We start from the raw sequence: 19,689 nt of genomic DNA, 5'->3' as shown, positions 1-19,689 counted from the left end.
GAGACCCAGTCTCAAAAAGAAATGCGTGATCAAATTTATTATCTCTGAAAAATAACTCATGCCAAAGATTACAATTTGAGAGCTCTGCCTCCACCCGGTGGCACCACAGAGGTACTCCACTCTGCTTAGTTAGAAAAGCCTAATTTCTGGACCTGATAAATGGAAAACTCTCGGCAATGGAAGTCTAGGAAAGGACGAAGGCTCTTCATTTCTATACCCTCCTGAGCAGTTAAATTTTTTTTTTTTTTTTTAACATGGATTTGTGTAAATTTTGCAAGTTTGAAATGATGACAAGGAAACATGCCTGTAGTGTGTTAAGAACACAGTAAAAGATTGTAACAATATACATAGAATAATATTGTCTATGTTTAATTATATGGAAATATCAATGGTTAACTCTGTGTAGTTAGGGGAATGGGTGATTGTTGTTTTCCTATTACTTTTTAAAATATCTTTTCCTATTACTTTTTAAATATCTGCTAAGTGCTTTCCTTGGTGAGAATGTGATAACAATTTATTTAAACTTTCTTATAAAGTCGTCTACACACACTTAAAGTGACTGAGAATAATATACCCACCTACCAAAAAGATAAACAGATTTCAACATTTTTCTTTATCTTTTTCTCTGAAATAAACTATTACAAATACACCTAAACCACATTGCCTCCCTTTCCCCACTGTTTTGAAGTTGTGACTTATGCTAAAGCCTATTGTACTTTCATTACATACATATATATCCATAACATTATATACAATTGTTGCGTGTTTAGAAATGTATATAAATGTTATCAAACTAGGTGTTATTTTACAACTTTTTTTGCTCAAAAGTTAACATTTCAAACATGTTTCATGTTTATGTATAGATGAATTAAAGTCACTGCTTAATGAGTTAACCATAACTTATATATTTAATTTTTGTATTTAAAAATCCATAGTTTGTCCGTTTTTCTACTGACATAGGTTCTTTCTACTTTCTTGACCCTTGCAAACAATGTGCAACAAGCATCTTTACCTGTATTTCCTTGTGCATAACTTTGAGAATTTCTCTGTGTGGACACCTAGAAATGGACTCCTGGGTCATTGGGAAGGCACCTTTTACTAGTCATTGCCAAGTTGCTTTCAAAATGGTTTACACTGTTTTATAAGAGTGCCTGTGTGCCTGTATCCTCATCAGTGCTTGGAATAATCCGATTTTCTTGTTTTGCAACTCGAATGGGTATGAAATGATACCTCACAATTACTAAACTTTTTATTTCCTTGATGACTGTTGAGGTTGAGTGCCATTTCCTTTATTGGCATTTGTTGTTCAGATTTCTTCCTCCCTGAGTTGCTTGTTCTTGCTGTGGAGTCCCTGCAAGATTCCGTACTGATGTGGAAGTGTTCTTTTTTTTTTTTTTTTCCTGGTTATTTGAGGGTTGCAAATATCTTCCAGACTTTGGCTTTTTTAATGGCAAATTGTGAATCTAATTTGTGCTTTTTGTGTCTTTTTCAGAAGATGATAGATTGTTGTTTGCACTCCTTAGAGTTTTTAAGTTTTTCTTTAATCCATTAGTCCTGTAATCCACCTAGAAGTTATTTTTGTTCATGGTGTGAAGTTGGAATCTAAATATATCTCTTGAGGTATGGGTAAACAGTTGTCTCAGCTTCATTCCTGTTCTATCCTTGCTGACTTATAATACCACTTCCCTCCGTAGATACATAAGTGCTCCCAGCTCTCCCATTTTGTTTCACTGGCCCCGTTCTGCTTTAGTTTCTAGGGTTTTGTAAAAAGTATTAATATTTGATAAGACCAAGTCTTCCTTTATTATTCAAATTCAGAATTTCTACTCTTAACTAATCTTCTGAATTTTAAGATCAGCTTATGAAATTCCATGAAAGGCTCCATTGGGTTTAAAAAAATTTTTTTTGAATTTGTGAATTTGTATGCAGTGAATTATTAATAAATTCCATTTATCGAGATCTTTTATATCTTTAAATAAAATTGATAATTTTTTTTCTCTGTGCAGGTCTTGCTTTTTGTTAAAAAAAGATTAATTTCTAGGTACTTTAATAAATTTTTGGTAGTTATATACATTACCTTTCTTATAAAACTGTATTTCAGATTGCTTGTTGCTGATGAGGAAATGCCATTGGATTTAGTATGCTGAATACAGAATACTAAATACAGAAACATATATTTAAGTATTTTATGGTAGTCTTGGCTTTTTCATGTTAATACTAGTAAGTTTTTCCTCTTTATTGCCCAAGCTAAGACCGCCAGTAAAACATTGAATGAAAGTGGTGACTGCTGGCAATAGGGATTGCCGTCTCTGACTTTGAAGGGAATGCTGCCAGAATTTCACCAGGAAGTATTTTTTTTTTTTATGTTTTTGGTAGATTACTTGTAAGTTAAGGAAAGTCATTTCTATTTCTGTTTTGCTAAGAATGTTTTTTTTTGTTAATCAGTGGATATTAAATTTTACCAAATTATTTTTCTGCATAATTTTAGGTGATCATTCATTTTTTATTCTGCTGAGTTTTTATCTGTTTAAGTAAATCCTTTAAATGTCAGTGAAACTGTGTTTGTCACAATGTGCTATTTTTAGAATGAGTTGGATTTGGTTTGTTATTTAGGACTTTTGCATCTGTAATCACACATTGGATTAGCCAGTAATTTTTCTTCCTGACACTATCTTGGATTTTGGTATCAAGATTATATTAACATCATAAAATAAATCAAAGAGTAGTCCCCCTCTGCCCATATATGTGGTTTTGCTTTTCATGGTTTCTAGTTACTTGTGGTCAACTGTGGTTTGAAAATGGTGAGTAGAATACAATAAGATATTTCGAGGTGGGGGTGTTTGGAAACCACATTTACTTAACTTTTATTACAGTATGTTATTATAATTGTTCTTTTTTATTATCAGTTATTGTTAATCTCTTGCTGTGCTTAATTTATCAACTAAACTCTATTATAGGTATGTATGCATAGTAAAAGCATAGTGTGTAGAGAGTTGGGGACTATCCATGGTTTCAGGCATCCACTGTGGTCTTAGCATGCATCTGCCAAGCATAAGGAGGAATACTATACTCCTTGTTCTTTCATTCCATTCTTTTCTGCTTTTAGAGAGGCAGCAATATAAAGTAGGGTTAAGATGTGGAATTCTGGAACAAGACTGCTTGGGTTTGATTCTTTACTTCACCTTGTAGTAATTGTATTACCTTTTACTCCGGGCACTGAGTCGGAGGCACTTTCCTGAGTTTCAGCTTCCTTTTCTGTAAAATGTAGCCTACTTTGTGGAGATATGTTAAAATTTAAATTAAGTAGTACCTGTAAGACACTTGGAACCAGCCCCTGGGCTACAATAATCAGTCAGTAAATTGTATGATTTTTATTCTATACTTTGAAATAGTATAAGGTATGGATTATTTGTTCTTTGAGGATTTTAAATACATTGCCTATGAATTGACCTTGATGTATATGTTTTGGCAAGGAACAGATTTTTAAACTGTAGTATTAATTTAATTTAATGATTAAAAGTGTAGATTTGTGAAGTTACATGTTTCTAGAATATTGTGTGTTATCTGAATTTTAAAATTTATTGGCTTTTAGTTGTTTATACTATTTTATATGATTTTAAAAATCTCAGTTACATTTTAAAATTTTTTTGTTCCTAATAATTATCTATATCTTCTTTCGTCTCCTTTGTCAGGCTGGCAGTTGTCTGTTTTATTTCACTTTTGTCAAAAGCCTGTTTGTTTTGTTAATATTATCTGTTTATTTCTGCTCTTTTATTACTTTCTTGGAGTTTACTTTTTTACTTGTTTGTTTTAATATTTATACACCTCCCACAGGAATCTTGAGTCTTTGTTTTCTCTCATATTATCTTAAGGCTATGAATTTTCTCTCTAAGAACCACCTTAGCCACCTCCACAAGTTTTGACATATTAATTTGATTATGATCATCAAATATTAAAAGGTTTTTAATTACTAATTTGTCACTTCCTTGCAATATGAATTACCTAGAAGCATATGTTTTAATTTCCAGATATGCATGTATGTTTTGTTTTTTTGTTGTCTGTTGGTTTTTAAAAACATCTCTGCCTATTGATTTCTACTTGTGTGTGGTTAGAGAAAAGGTCAGTATGACTTTTTTTGTATTTCCTGATACTTGCTTTGTGACTTAGTATTTATTGGTCATATATTTTAATGGTTCTTTCTATATCGGGAAATTAGTTTTCTTTAATTGTTAGTTACAGGGTACTATACAGTCTGTTAAATCAGGTGTTATGATAAAAATCTTCTGTATACTTACACATTTTTGTCTGTTCTTCTATCGGTTGCTCCCATGGTGGTCAGTTTCTCCTTACAATTCTGCCCATTTCTGTTTTATATAGTTTGTACTAAGTTATTTGATGAATACAAGTTCAGGTATAATATCTTCTTTACAGATTAACTGTTCCTTTTATAGTTACGTGGACACTGCTTTATGGCTAATACTTTTTGCCTTTAAGTTTATACTACCTGATATTGAAATACCTATAATAGCTTTCTTTTGATTAATATTTGCCTAACGTATCTTTTTCACTTTCTTCTAAATTTTTCCATTATTAGACACTAGATATATCTCTACAAGAAATAGCAGTAACTGGTTTTATTTTGTATCCTATTTGAGAATATGTTGCTGGCTAAGGCAAATTTAATGCAAATATTATTTACTCTCCTTGCTGATCTGTTTGAATTTATCTCTGCAATCTTGTTTTGTGGTTTCTGTTTTACACACCTCTTCTTATCTTCTCTCATTCTCTTGGACAATTCAGCATCTTCAGAGGCTTTAATTTTAGCCACTGCTCTCCCATCTTAAATCATGTGTTAACGTTGTCTAGTATTTTGTTTTGTTTTGAAAGTCTCTCAAAACAGTCACTGTTTTTGTTGTTTCTTTCAGTCATAATTTACATATACTTATGTGTTTATTTCTCTGTTTATCATTGCATTTTGCTTGTTATTCATTTCTTTTTTTCTTTCTTAAGAATATGTTCTTCAGTAAAAAAAAAGCTACTTCAGTGAGCAATTGGGAATGATAAATTCTCTTAGTCTTTGCCTGAAAATATCTTTATTTTGTCTCACTTGAGAGTAATAATGTATCTGGATATAAAATTCCAGATTAACAATTAGTTTTCAATAATTATTTCTCAGTTATTTTGAGGTTGTCATTGTTGCTGTTATGAAGTTTGTAGTCAGTCAGCTTGGTTCAGGTTCTTTTTAGTAGATAAGCTGCCATTTCTCCGATTGCTTGAAAAATGTTCTCATTGTCTTTGTTGTCATGTGGTTTCCCTGTAATATGATTGGGTGTGGATTTTAACCGGTTTTTTTGCTAATATTTGGTGTGTTTCTTGAATCTGAAGGATGTGTCTTTTATCAGTTCTGGAAAAAAAAAACATTAGCCATTATCTCTTTGAATATTATTTTTTCTTCTATTCATGCCTTCTGGAATATTAGTTATGTAGAAATATTAGGACTAGTATTAGTTTATTAGTTATATATTGCATCTTGTCGTCCACATTTCTTAACTTTTCTTTTTATAGTCTTTTTATCTATCTACACTGCATTTAGAGACATCTCCTCAGATCTGCCTTCTAGCTTACTGATTATTTCTTCAGTTCTAGTTTTGTTTTAGCTCATCCTCTGAATGTTTTAACTCTAATTATTGTTTTTCATTTCTATTAGTTCTCTTTGATTTTTCATCAAATCTATGTTTTAATGCTTTCTTTTCTCATATTTTCTCTTTATTGTTATATAGTTTCATGATGTAAAAAGAATCCCTATTTTTTAGTTTTCATTTGATCATCCTCATATTTGGTATTCTTGGTCAATTGTTACAGCAGTTTCCTGTGTTTGCATAGCAGATTGCTTTCTCTCTCCTGTTTTATAATTTCTTACGTAGCTATTTTTAAGGAGATTGCCATTATTCCACCCTGGAGAAAACTGTGTAAGTAGTAAAGTGCCCCTCAAATGCCTTTCTTTGCTTCCTGCAGTAGTTTCAACTTGGATATCACCAAGTTGGGACCAGTTTTTTATGTTAACTCTTTGGAATACAGTTTCATAGACCCTTTTGGTAGTATGAACTTGCACTCCAATCTCATATGAGATATAGGCCCAGAGTATTGAGTTTTTCACAGAAGCCCTTTTAAAATCCCTATATTTAGAGATCTTGAAATAAAAGAAATTTGCTTGCTCATTAGTTAGAATTTTACCCTTTCACAGAGGAGTGTAGCCCTTCTAGGTCCAGGCGTTTATCCAGAACACTGACTCACTATTCCAATACCTAACATAGGCCCAAAGCCTAATCTTTTGTCCCCAAATTAAACCCCAAACCCATAGATTAATGAGACTGATAACCTCCCATAACAGTTGCATCATATTAGCATTTACTTTTAGTTTTTGTTTTGGCCTCTGAGAGTTTTCTGTTCTCCTTACAAACTCAGCTATGTGTTTAAAGCAATTGTTATATTTTATCCATTATATAAGAATGTTTGAGGGTATTTGAACTGTGTTGTTGGATATTGGGAGATAATTGTCAGGTTACCTTTGACTGCTATGTTGTTAGAACCAGAAGTATATACATTGTTTATTTTTGGTTCTTGTCAGTAGGGGAATGCCTTATTGAAAACAAAATTTTGTCCTCTTCAACTAAGAAACATCACAAAATATAGTTTATAAATACAGGGTCATATTAAACTGCTCTGCTTCTATAGGTAATTATCAATATTAGAATGAAAAGTTATCCCAGAAATAGATTCCTATACAGTGACCTTTAATGTGTCATTTACCTACTGTGATAAATCACAGACATGAATGAATGTTTATCTGCATTAGGAATGATTAATGGCCTGGAAGTATTATAAGAGATTCATATTTGCTTTATGTAAAAGATAACTTGTTACAAGGCCAAAGTGCACTGCTTTTTAATCTTCCATAAAGTTTGTGATGTTGCAAATGTTTTCAGCCCTACATAGACTTCTTCCAGCAGCAACAAGGAGGAAGGACAACCCTCAACTCTTAAGTGTGCATAACTCTTAACGGACAGATTTTTTAAGGCAAAAGAGATGGCAAAATATGTAAGAAGATATTTTTGGAAAAGATTGTCAAGTTGTAAACAACTTACAGATGTGACAAATTTACTGATTCTTATATTCTTTATTGCATTACTTAGAATTTTTCTTACATAAACGATTTCCTTTTTAAAACTTCCTTATGCAATATATCTATATGTGTGTGTGTATATATGTGTGTGTGTGTGTGTATATATATATATATATATATCTCTGTGGATAGTATTCATTTTTCCAAGCAGCGAATCCTGATTCCTCGCAGACCTGATTCCTCTCCCACCATACTTACAGTTATGACTGAATCTTGCTGGTTTTACTGTATATTCCAAGTAATGAGTGATTACTCAGATGACTGCAGTATATGTCGAGAATTGTAGAATTTAATTATCTATGTGACATTGGACACTTTTTTTTTTAGTATTTACAAGATATATTTTCTTCTTTGGCAGAGAGAAAACATCCGACTAAAGATTTACAGGAGCCCTATAGTTCTCTAATCTATGAATCCTTTAAATAAGTGAGAGAAAATTCTGTTTGCCAGCTAAATTACAAATATTTCCATATTATATTTATTTGTGTTTGGAAAAAGCCTTTTAATTATACTTTATTTTACTTTTACTTTATTTTTCTTTGTTTCAATTCATCACGTTATTTCCGTGGCTTTTTCTGTTTGTATCATTCGTTGATTTACTGAGCAGATACTTACTGAGCATCTACTTTTTACCCAGCACTATGATAGACTGGTGTTGTGATGCAAAGTTGAACATGATACACAGTGACTGCTTTTATGGAACTTAGAGTCTAGTGGAGCGGTGCATTGAGATAAATTATGCAATAGGGAAATATACTATGGTATTGCTGGGCAGACACAAGGGAAAACACTGACCTCAAACTTGGAGGGATTGGGAACCTTCCTGGAGGAAATGCCACTTAAGCAAGACCTGAAATTGTAGGTCAAGGGAGAGTTGGGGAAAGGAGGCGTGGAGGTGAGAGAGAATGTGATACCTCTGAGGAGCTGGGAGAGATATACTGCTTCTAATATTCCTGTAACAGAACAGAGGGACACGAGCTCTAAAACAGAGGCTGGGTAAGGAGGGCAGTCTGGTCCGTGGTAAGGGGTTTCACTTTAAGAGTTTTAAGCAATACACTTTCATTTTCCTTTTCCATTTTAGAGTGAACTTGCAGGTGCAGTTTGGAGAATAAATTGGAGGGGGGAAATCAGGATTTTATAATACAATATGGGTACAGTAGTCCAATATAATCCATCAGCAGTGAGGGTGTAGGAGAGCAGACAGATTTGAAAGATATTAGAGAGGTAAAAACCCTGTGGTTAACTAGAGGTGGATTATGGTGGAGGAAGAAGAGTCAAGAATATCTGTGTTGACAATTCTGATGACTGAGTAGGTGGTGGTGTTATTTACTGAGCTAAGGAACACAGAAGGAGGAGTGAGTTTGGGAAGGAAAATGTTGAATTCAGTTCGGGCACGTGTGGCACATTCATGTGTCCATTGGGCGGTTGGATATAAGGGTTCAGGAGAAAGATTAAACCTGGAGTTACAGATTTGGGCTTTTGTAGACCACAAATGATCATTGAAGTCATGAGAGTAGATGAACTTACTCCAGAAGATTAAGTGGAACGAGAACAGAACAAGGCTTAGAGTAGAACTTTGAAGAAGACCAGCAGTCAAGGGATGGGTGAAAGAGGAGATGAGAATATGCTCGGAGAAGACAAGCAAAGGGCACAGTAATAATCACTGTTAGATGCTGATCAGATGTCAAGGAAGGATTGAAGTACTAATTGAATTTAGCAACCTTGAGGTAGATCATGATCTGGTTGAGAATGGTTTCAGTGAAATTGTGAATGTGTAAGTAAGCACTGTACAGTTTCTTTGGTGAATGAGTGAAGATGAAATAGTAGAGACAGTAACATAGACAATTCTTCATAAACAGGAACAGAGATATGTCAGCTGAAAATCAGTCTGGGGTAGAGGGGTTTTTTGTTGCTGTTATTGTCATTTGCTCATTCTTTACGTTTGTCTTTTCAGAATTTGCTTTTAAATGCTGTGAGAGGGGGAAAGGCAGACAATGACAAGGCAAGAGAAAGAATAACCAGTAGAGTAAGGTCCTTGAGCATGGGTTGACAGTAGGATACATAAGTGGAGGGAACACACTGTATGAAATGGAAAGGTGGACCATGGTCAGAATCTAAATGTCTAATGTCTTTTTGTTGTTTGTTTGTTTGTTTGTTTGTTTGTTTTGGTAGAGACAGGATCTCGCTATGTTGCCCAGGCTGGTTTCAAACTCCTGGCTTCAAGTGATTCTCCCTGCTTGGCCTTCCCAAGTGTTGAGATTACAGGTGTGAACCACCATGCCCAGTCTGACTTATATTCAAAGACAGCACAGTTCTGAATGATGGTGGGACAAGGCATGAGAGTGTGTGGTGGTGCAGAAGTGAAGGTCAGGGGAGAAGAGGTGAAACCTTGATTGGTCAGGGTGTTGGCTAGGTCTTACAAGTGAAGTTGCCCGCGTTGATGATGGGTTGTAAGGACCGGTAAGACAGAGACCATCCAGGAAGTGACTAGTGAAATGGAGGTGGAAGATGCAGTCATGTCCCTTAATAGTGTTCGCTTCAGCACGAATGCATTTGTATAAAAGGATGCAGAAGTAAGGGTATGCAGACAGTACTAGGGAGCAAAGCCACCCACCTTTTGTCCTGATGCTATAGCATCTGAACCATGCAGGAGCGAACAGCTTCAGCTTGAGAAGGTTGTTATTAGGTGAACTATGTTCGTTCAGTTAAGAGTAAGAAATGGAATGCCCATTTAGTGAGGACATTGAAGATGTAGGGGAAGTTTGTTTACCCACCTGCATGAGTCTCGACTGAGACTGGTAGCGGAAACAGTTGGATCTAAGATTTCTGTTTAGTTCCACAGTAGTGGGTATTCAAGAAACAAGTTTTGGTCTGAGCTCTGCCTCACCAGCTGTGAGACTGTGCATACAGTAGTTAAGTGATTTCCTTGACTTAAAACTGATTGAGGTTCAAAGAACTTGTGATATTTCAAGAGATATCCATTGGTAAAAGTCCACTTTATTCTGTTGTCCTGTCTTTGTGTTAACAGTCATAAAAATTTGTGATACAATACAGGTTTTTAAATTTAAAGATTTGTTGTCTTAGGTAAATTTTTAAGCCTTTTTGGTTAGTACATTTAGATTTTCTCTTAAAGCCTCATGTTTATGTTCACTTCTGTTTGTTTTTTAGACCTGTTTTTTTTGTTTGTTTCTATTCTTAACTTTCTGAGTGTAGGTGGTAGAGAATAGTAATAACTGTACAGTAACTTTCAATAAAGGGAGATGAAATAGTGACATATTAGTGACATCAGTTCTCTTGTGTGTATGTATTTGTGGTGACTGTAAAGGGGACCCTGGACTTCATGAGCATCTTTCTTTCTTGGTGTTTTTCAGGGACCATGGCTAAACCTCCTGGATCATTAGCCAGAAGCAGCAGCCTGTGCCGCTCGCGCCGCAGCATCGTGCCGTCCTCGCCTCAGCCTCAGCGAGCTCAGCTTGCTCCACACGCCCCCCACCCGTCACACCCCCGGCACCCTCACCACCCCCAGCACACGCCGCACTCCTTGCCTTCCCCTGATCCAGATATCCTCTCAGTGTCAAGTTGCCCTGCGCTTTATCGAAATGAAGAGGAGGAAGAGGCCATTTACTTCTCTGCTGAAAAGCAATGGTATTGGCAGTGAATAATCTGCAGGGCATGTTGGGGCTGGGTTGGGGGTAAGGTGTGAGGAGGGGTCAGGAGGAGTGGTGCATTGTTTCCGTTTTCTGTTGCTGCATATCAAGGTACCATAGACTTTGCAGCCTCAGACATCACCCATGTTTTAGCTCTTAGTTCTGTACCTCAGAATTCCAAGCCTGGTGTGACTGGGGGTTTTGCTCAGGGCCTTAGAAGGGTAAAATCACGGTGTTGGCCAGGGTGCATTCTCATCTGGAGCTTGCAGTTCTCAAAGCTCATGTGATTGTGGTGAACTTCATTTCCTGTGGCTCCAGGACGGAGGTCCCCGTGTCTGTGCTTTCTGTCAGCCGCATGGCGGCTGCTCTCAGTTCCTGGAGGCTGCCCACTGTTCCTTGCCACAGGATCTCCATCTTCAAAGCCAGCAACAGAGAATTTCCCTGCTGTAGATTCCTCCTTTGCTTTGAGTCTCCAACTTCTGTCTCTCTGATCTCTAGACTAAAATTTCAAAGGCTCACCTGGATAATAATCTCCCTATATTAAGATTAACTAGTTTGGAGCCTTAATTTTGTCTTCAGAATCCCTTTACAGCCGCATCTATATTTATGTTTGACTGGAAAACTTGAAGAAGGTGGGTGTACACCAGAGGCTGGGAATTTGGGAACCGCCTTAGAATTCTGCCTGCCACAGACATGTAGGTAGATATTTTGAGGTGTAACTGCTTAGAGGTCACTGGACACAGTTGACTCAGATCTCAGAGCATAAACTTGTCATGAGAACAATTTTATATGTAAAATAGAAAAGCATGAGCTTAAATATACTTGAACACAAAGAAATATCAAATATGACTGACTTAAAAATATTTATTGTCACTTAATGATTTATTCTGTTATGTGCTGGTGCTTGCTAACACATAAGCAGTATCATATGCCAAAGGTTTAAGAAAATGTCAGGAACTTAAAGGAGAAAAGTAAATTAATAACAAAATGGGCGTAGCAGCAGTGTATTTCAGTCCAACTTAATGACATCAATGCTCCATGAAACTGTTAATTTGAGGATCTCTGTTCTTGAACTGCATTCCTCTTTAAAAGCAGTATGGTATTGAGTGTTAGTTTCAGGTATTGACACTTAGTAGCTATGTGGCCCCAAAGGCTTTACCCTCTTCTTTGAGAAGTGAAAGGGAGTGGTCCACACTCTTTATCGTGTGACTCTAGGCGACATTATCATCAAATAATAATTTTTCATTCCTAACTATCTAGTAGTAAAAGAAATGTTATGATTTGCAAGTGATCAGTGCAGCATATTCCTAAGGAGATAATGCAGGTTTTGTACCCTCATTGCAGTTGGAGAATCTGATGCAGCTTTGCTTGGTTAACACTTTATGACTAGCTTTTCGTCTGTCTTTGCAGTATGAACGTAGTCACCAGCAAGATGACTTACTGACAGAACTGATCTTGTGTGGTTTCTGGAAATCAGAAGGAAAACTCGAGAGCTGCACTGTCTCATCAAACTTTCTGCATTGATGAAGCGTTCAGTTCTCATTTCAACAGCAATGTCAAAATTTCATAGCTAGCTGTCATAAATAAGAGAAGAATTTGAATTTGGAAAACTTTTCTTCCTTTTCATTTTCAGTCTGTCCTCTATTGAACCACCAGAATTCTTACAAAATAATAATGTTAAATATTTACTGATTTTTTAATGTTCTATGCCTTATGCACATATATGCTCATTTAAACCTCACTTCAAGTTTTCTTATACAAGTATAGTGTGAATTCAACTCCATGTCACTCTGGGGAAAAAAGAAATAGAAAAAATGGCATAAGTGGTACACATAGTTAAGTTCAACATTTCAAAGAATATGTACTCTGCAAGAAAATAAAATTTGAAGTTGTATTAAATCTTATTATCCAAGTCAGATTAGTTATGCAGAAGCAGCAACACTTTGGATTCTTGTCATTACAGAATTCAAATGTTAGAACTAGAAGGTAACATTAGTGATTAATCAAATTTTCCTACTTTAACAGATAGGAAAATTGAGACCTCAAGAAACCAAGTGATTTGCTGAGGCTTTTACAACTGATTAATGGTAGGACCAGCTTAGGAACCCAAGTCTCCTGACTTAAATCAGTATTCTTTTCACACATTGTTCAGAGTTTAGAGGCTAGTTTTTAAAATATTTTTAGCCTAGCTTAGAATTTCACGCACAAAGCAGCCAAGCCACATAACAGAAAAGAAAATAAATTCGTAAAATTGTAACTAAATCAGCTTCTGCTCTTTGGAAGCTGAACAGCTCCAGGGAACATGATATATTCTGCTCAATTAATTGACAGCCATTCCAAAAAAAAGCTTTGCAGAAATGCCTCTACCAATGATTGATTTCTGAGTCTGATCATTTCCTCATACCTGAACTGCTGCTTACTTTCTGTTAGCACTACCCATTATCGAATTGTAAAAGCATTTGAGAATGATGCAGCACACGCAGGTGTATTATATGAAACCATTAGTTAGGTCTTTAGGGGGTTGTGTACCTTTTGAGAGCTTATAGTGTAGTAAAGACAATCTTCATAGACATGTGTGAGTGAAGTACATAGAAATGACTAAGCAATCTTAGTCTGTATCTAAAATGTGGTATTAACATAGAATATTCATCAAAAGTGAGTGCCAGACCTCCAGTAAATGTGTACATCAATAACATGAAAATGATAGTACTCATAGGCCATCTAAGGTAAGAGATCATTCAGTTTATTCATTTCCTAAATACGAATTTAGTCCTTGCTATGAGAGGTGCCTTTGCCAATAGCATGAGCTGCCAAGACAAGTGAGACAAGGCCCTAGCCTGGTTCCAGCTGCTGGGTTATAGTCATGTGTACTCTTGCCTTTCTGTTCTGTCTTCAGCTCTGTTCCCTTCTCACACCGTATTTCTTTTGCCACTTTTTACCTTGACTCTCCCTTTCATTTCTTAATCATTTCCTTTCATGGAGTGAACAGTATTCACCTTGGGCTCCGTACATGCAAAAGTGAATGAGACTAAGTAGTAAAGCTCTCAAGAAAAAAAAAAAGTGAGTGAGATGTGATCCCTGTTCTTTAATATCTCATTCTGTTCATTGATTCATTCACCCACCCTTCCATTCATTTGTCCAACACATATTTATGAAGTACCCACCGTGAGCTTGCCATTCTTCTAGTGCAGAGAAGTTAATAAGGCTCCTTGTCCTTATTTATTTCCTTTTTTCTGGGGATACTGCCTATAGACAAGTTAATATAAAATATCATTTTAGGTTTTGGTAAGTTTTGGGGTTGCAAACAAAGACAGGTAAAACAAAAGAGAATGCTGTTCCAGATAAGGTGGTTAGGGGAGGCAGGAGTAACCTGCATACCCTGGAGAAGTAAGCCATGTGGAGATGGAGGGTAGATAACACCAAGCAGAGGGAACAGCAAGTGCAGGGCCCTGAGGAGTCTTGAGGGTGGCATGTTACAGGAACACGAGGGAGTGTACAGTTGGAGATAGCCAGGGACCACATGTACAAGCCTGGTACTCTTTGACTAGGGCTTTGGATCTTACTCTGAGTATGAGAGAAAGCACTGGGAAGTTTCAAGTAAGTGAATGATATATTTTGCTCGAGTTTTTAAAAAATCACTTTAATGGCTGTGTGGAGAAGTAACTGGGAGGGAAGAGCGAGAATGAAAGCAGGGAGACCGGTTAGGAAGCCGTTGCAATCATTTAGGTGAGTTCCTTGCTGTTTCAGAGGAAGAATGGGAGCAGGGGGCGTAATAAGGAATGGTGGATTTGAGAGAGATTTGAAGGAATGGGTGATGGCATTTACTATATGTTGGTTGTGGGGTTACAAAATTTATATTTCCACTGTGGAGAAAAGGAGGAAAACATTGAAGAGTAAGAATGCTGTGAGAATTCACTGAATGTCTGTTTTTTTTTCTAAATAGCATCATATGTTTGCCCCCTCCTCCACTGCCATACTCTGATGCACCTCGATTCCCTGCCCCCTTTTAAATTTGGTAGAACTTATATTTTAGTATAATTCCTTTCATGTATATTCCTTCCTTCCTAACAAAGCTATAGCTCATCAAGTTAATGAAAAGGGAGAGGCAGTGACTAAAATTCATCTTTTAAAATAGTGTCAACTCCGATTTAGAAAGAAACATAGTATTGAAATAAAACATAAAAGTAGCTGAGATGATAGCTGAATCACCTGTAAAATTTAACATTTTAATTTATTTGACAAAAAGAAGGTATAACTTATATTGTCTGTAGTTTGTAAGATTTCATTATTATGGTTTATGTTAAAAATCCAACATTGAGTTTTGAGAAGCCATATTATTTAAAGAAGTAATGTTCTCATTTTGCTAAAATGTATATAGAATCGTATCATTTCCCTCTTTTAAATTTCAATAAGCAACGAAAGTTGTTTTAGTTAGAATGTCTGCTAGTACTCTTAAGAACATACTGATTTAAAATTTGTACCTTTGTTTGTGTTTCCATTCAGGGAAGTGCCAGACACAGCTTCAGAATGTGACTCCTTAAATTCTTCCATTGGAAGGAAACAGTCTCCTCCTTTAAGCCTCGAGATATACCAAACATTATCGCCTCGAAAGATATCAAGAGATGAGGTGTCCCTAGAGGACTCCTCCCGAGGGGATTCGCCTGTAACTGCGGATGTGTCTTGGGGTTCTCCCGACTGTGTAGGTCTGACAGAAACTAAGAGTATGATCTTCAGTCCTGCAAGCAAAGTGTACAATGGAATTTTGGAGAAATCCTGTAGCATGAACCAGCTTTCCAGTGGCATCCCGGTGCCTAAACCTCGCCACACATCGTGTTCCTCAGCTGGCAATGACAGTAAACCAGTTCAGGAAGCCCCAAGTGTTGCCAGAATAAGCAGCATCCCACATGACCTTTGTCATAATGGAGAGAAAAGCAAAAAGTCATCAAAAATCAAAAGCCTTTTTAAGAAGAAATCTAAGTGAACTGGCTGACTTGATGGAATCCCATTCAAATGGCATCTGTAAACTATTATTCCCCGCCCTCCACGCCCCACTTTTTTTTGGGTTTCTTTTAATTTTAGGAATGTAACTCCATCGGGGCTTTCCAGGCCAGATGCCAGAGTGGAACGTCCAGGAGGGCGACTGTCTACTGTCTGCTTATTTAAGTGACTATATATAATCAATTCATCAAGCCAGTTATTACCGAAAAATCATTGAAATGAGACAGTTTACAGTCATTTCTGCCTATTTATTTCTGCTTTGTTATTAGTGATGTATATACAACATTTTGTTGAAAGCCACTATGGACTTACAAGCTTTAATGGACTCGTAAGCCAGCATGGGCTTGCAAAAATTTTCTTGTTTACCAGAGCATCTTCTTATCTTTCCACAGAGCTATTTACATCCTGGACTAAATAACTTATAAGAAGTAAAACTAATTGCACTACTGTTTTCCAGACTGGAAAAAAAAAAAAAATCTCTGCGAGTGAAACTGTGTAGAGTTTATAAAATGACTATGGATAGGGGACTGTTTTCACTTTTAGATCAAAATGGGTTTTTAAGTAGAACCTAGGGTTTCTAATTGACTTGATTTCTGGAAATGAAAACCCACGCTTTTACTATGGGAAGCTTCTTTAACTGCTTTTACTATTGTGAAGTTTCAAGTCCCGCTGTAAAGATCATGTTTTGTTTTCCCCAGGGCTTTCACTGTGATTTACTGCATTGCAGGCTGTATGATAAAATATACATAATTTAAAGAGAGAAGGCTCTTGATTCCTTATGCAAGTGGAAGAGTTGAAACTTGATTGAAGGACTTAAAACATTCATAACCTTAAGCCGAGGTGGGGAGATATGGGGATTCAGGCAATTGTTTACACACTTTGAATAACCGCAAAGGATTTATGATTTGTGAAAAATGTGTACTGTGGAAAAGATAATAAATTGGAGACATTATTGTGTGGGATTGTCCTGATTTTTGTTGATAACACTCCACAAAAAACACTATGTTTTCTGGAGAGCTGTGTAAGCTGTCTTGTTGCTTAATTGCAATATAAGAAATAGTGATGTTTTGGACGTAAGTTGTCAACAAATTTCTATTTTATATTGTTTGTCCTATTTTTATGTAGTTTGAAATGTATAAATGTTCTAATATCAAGATTAACAAATATAAATTTATGGTGCATTTAGATTGTGTTGTATTAATTTATAAAGTATGGTGTTCATTAAACTGGTGGGTTGTGTAAGGGTAGCTTTTATTGTTAAAAAGACAGTAGAGAGTTAAGTTCCATATAGCAACAAAGTATGTTAACATCTAGGGAGTTGCGCTTATAGCACTTTAAAAATATGCAATCATAAATGATTTGATTACTGCAATGCAGATGGATGTTTGGATGAACAACTGATACATTTTAATTAGAATACTTTTTCAGCATTATGGCTGAAATGTATGTCTAACCCAGTGCTATTTAGGTGAAAATCCTAATTGATAAACAAGAGGTTTCTTTTGAGATTTGCTTCAAAGAAATGCTTTAGTAAGACTATGAACAATTTCCTGATGTTTCCTGTAAATTGTGATTGTTTATTCTCTTTATTACTATTGTTAAAAACTTGACTGGTGTTTGTGTTGGCTGATATTTATATACTTAATAGATTGAGTTCTGTAAGGGCAAAAACGGATTGAAATGAACATAGTGTTTTGCACTAATGATAAGGTAAGATAACCTGAGAGGTAGGGTTGAGGAACACAGGGTTGAAAGCTGTTGAGGAGGGGAAAAGTGCATAAAGAACTGAAAAGGGTTCTGGAGTGTTTACTCAGAGTGAAGGGAAAACCTTAACCTTCTTTTTCTTATAACCAGACAGGAGGCGTTCTTCCCTTTGAAAATTGCAAAAGGAATGAGAACCTTGCAGTTGGATGAATAGAAAAGGGAAAAGTTGCCAGAGCACGGAGTGAAGATGGGAGGAGCTGCCAGCAAGGCCCACTGCTGCTCCTGGCTTAGAAGGGAGCTCTGGAGCAGAACCAGCTGGGGGCCAGCACTGCTGCTTAGAGTGGAGGAGGCTGGCCGAAGGGACTGTGGGTCGTTTTTAGTCAGGGAGCACGTGCATTGTTTGTGCTCAATTTCAGACATTCATTTATAAACAAATTCAACCAAGGGATATTTACTGCTTTATGTTGCTTGTGATAATTATTTTGCATTAATGGAGTATACACATTTGTAAATTCAACAGGAAATAATTGAGTTTTGGAAAGCTACAGTAATTTCTGTGTTACATCATTTATATGTGAAAAGTTGGGCATTTCTATAAGTTTTCAAAATTATCCATTTGTTACTTTAACATTTTAAAATTACGGTGTTTTCCTGATTTTAAAAGTAATATTTTCCTTACTGTAAAAAAAAAAAAGAAAAAAAGTCGATGATAGAAAAGTATAAAGAAGAAAATAGCAAGCAGGTCAAATACTGCTACCCCAAATAATCACTTTTAATATTTTAGTATGCTTTCTGCTAGATCTTTTTCTACATATTGATGTATATTTTACATAATTGAAATCATACTATATATTCAATTTTATATCATGCCTTTTCACTTAATATAAGCATTATCCCAACATCATTAAAAAACTCTTCATGAGCAACATTTTAATGACTGTATACTAATATGCTATTGTATGGATTTACCATAATCTTTTGAAGTATTCTGTCATTAAACATTTGGCTGTTTCTAAATTTCTGATATGTGGAGTAAGAGCATTTCACATTTATTGAGCACTCTGTATGCCAGGCACTGTTCTACACTTTTATATTATCATTTAATCTTTACACCAACTCTGTCAAGTAGGTTCTTTTATTATTATTACCATTTTACTGATGAAACTAAGCCCAAAAAGTCAACTTGCTGATGGTCATATAGCTAGTGATAGAGCCATGTTCTTATTTTCTAAGTTATACTGCGTAAAGTCTAATCAACACTTTGGTTTCCTAGGGCATATGATTTTAGAAGTTTACAGAAAAATATAAGATTTTTAGCTTAAATTTTAATATATATGTACATAGGTATGTATATATACACACACATGTAGTCTCACATGCCTTGGACATAGCTGGTTTTAAGGTTTCTTCATATAGCCATGTTGATAACCACCCTCCATTCAATGTTTGAATGTGTATGAGTGCCCTTTGACTTCACACTACCTTTTCTCAATTACCATTCTGGTTAAAACTTTGTTAATTTAATAGGCAAATAATGTCCAATAAGATTGGAAAGTTTTTTCATATTTTCTTAGCCTTGTGTATTTTTTATTTTAGTGAATTGTTTTTGTGCCCATTAAGTTCTTGGGGTCCTACTGTTTTTCTAAATCTTTTGCACAGTTAGCTAGTCTTTCAAATGTAGCTATTCTTATATTCTTCATTTGCTAACTAATCAGTGATTTCAAAAAATGATACGTGTATTTTTCTTACCAATTTTAGAAGTAAATGAAAGAAAACCTAGATTTAAGTTTTAGTCTTATTGATCTCCTGATTTGGGGTCTTGAATGGGAGAGTTTCACCTTGTTGATATGGTCAAGGTGGGTTTTCCCCAAAAAGTTACAGGCAAGAGACAATATGGGATCTGCTTAACTCATCGAACAAATGTTTAATAGCCTACCACATGCCAAGCACCATGATCAACTCTGAAGGTATAAAGACTAAGGTGGCAGGTGCCTTCTTTAAAGGAACTTGGCATCTAATGGAGGAGACAGATCAGTCAGAAGTCCTTGTAATGAGTGGGGTGATAGAAATGAAAAGTGAATATCAGGGAGGTGGGACCCAGTGGGGAGAGGGATTGTATAGTTCAGAAGTATGTATTAAATCAAGGATAATTTAATG

At 35.8% G+C, this 19,689-nt stretch overlaps 1 protein-coding gene across 4 annotated transcripts in view; it reads left to right on the top strand.

Moving 5' to 3' along the window:
- Nucleotides 1–19,095, top strand: part of STIM2 (stromal interaction molecule 2) — a 166,001-nt gene extending 146,906 nt beyond the window's left edge. For 2 of the 4 annotated variants that reach the window (XM_003898562.5, XM_031664682.1), the window contains exons 12-13: nucleotides 10,555–10,828; nucleotides 15,334–19,095. In XM_003898562.5, coding sequence (XP_003898611.1) covers nucleotides 10,555–10,828; nucleotides 15,334–15,811 — 752 coding nt within the window. In that variant the 3' untranslated portion in view covers nucleotides 15,812–19,095. Of the gene's footprint in view, nucleotides 1–10,554; nucleotides 10,829–12,240; nucleotides 13,128–15,333 lie in introns of those variants that run through there. The other 2 variants (XM_031664681.1, XM_031664683.1) reach the window with 2 other exon arrangements.
- The last annotated feature ends 594 nt before the right edge of the window (nucleotides 19,096–19,689 follow it).

Source organism: Papio anubis, chromosome 3 (assembly GCF_008728515.1).
Source record: "Papio anubis isolate 15944 chromosome 3, Panubis1.0, whole genome shotgun sequence".
Classification (NCBI taxonomy): Eukaryota; Metazoa; Chordata; class Mammalia; order Primates; family Cercopithecidae; genus Papio; species Papio anubis.
Note: the sequence above shows the minus strand (reverse complement) of the source record. Positions and strands in the feature narration are given on the sequence as shown.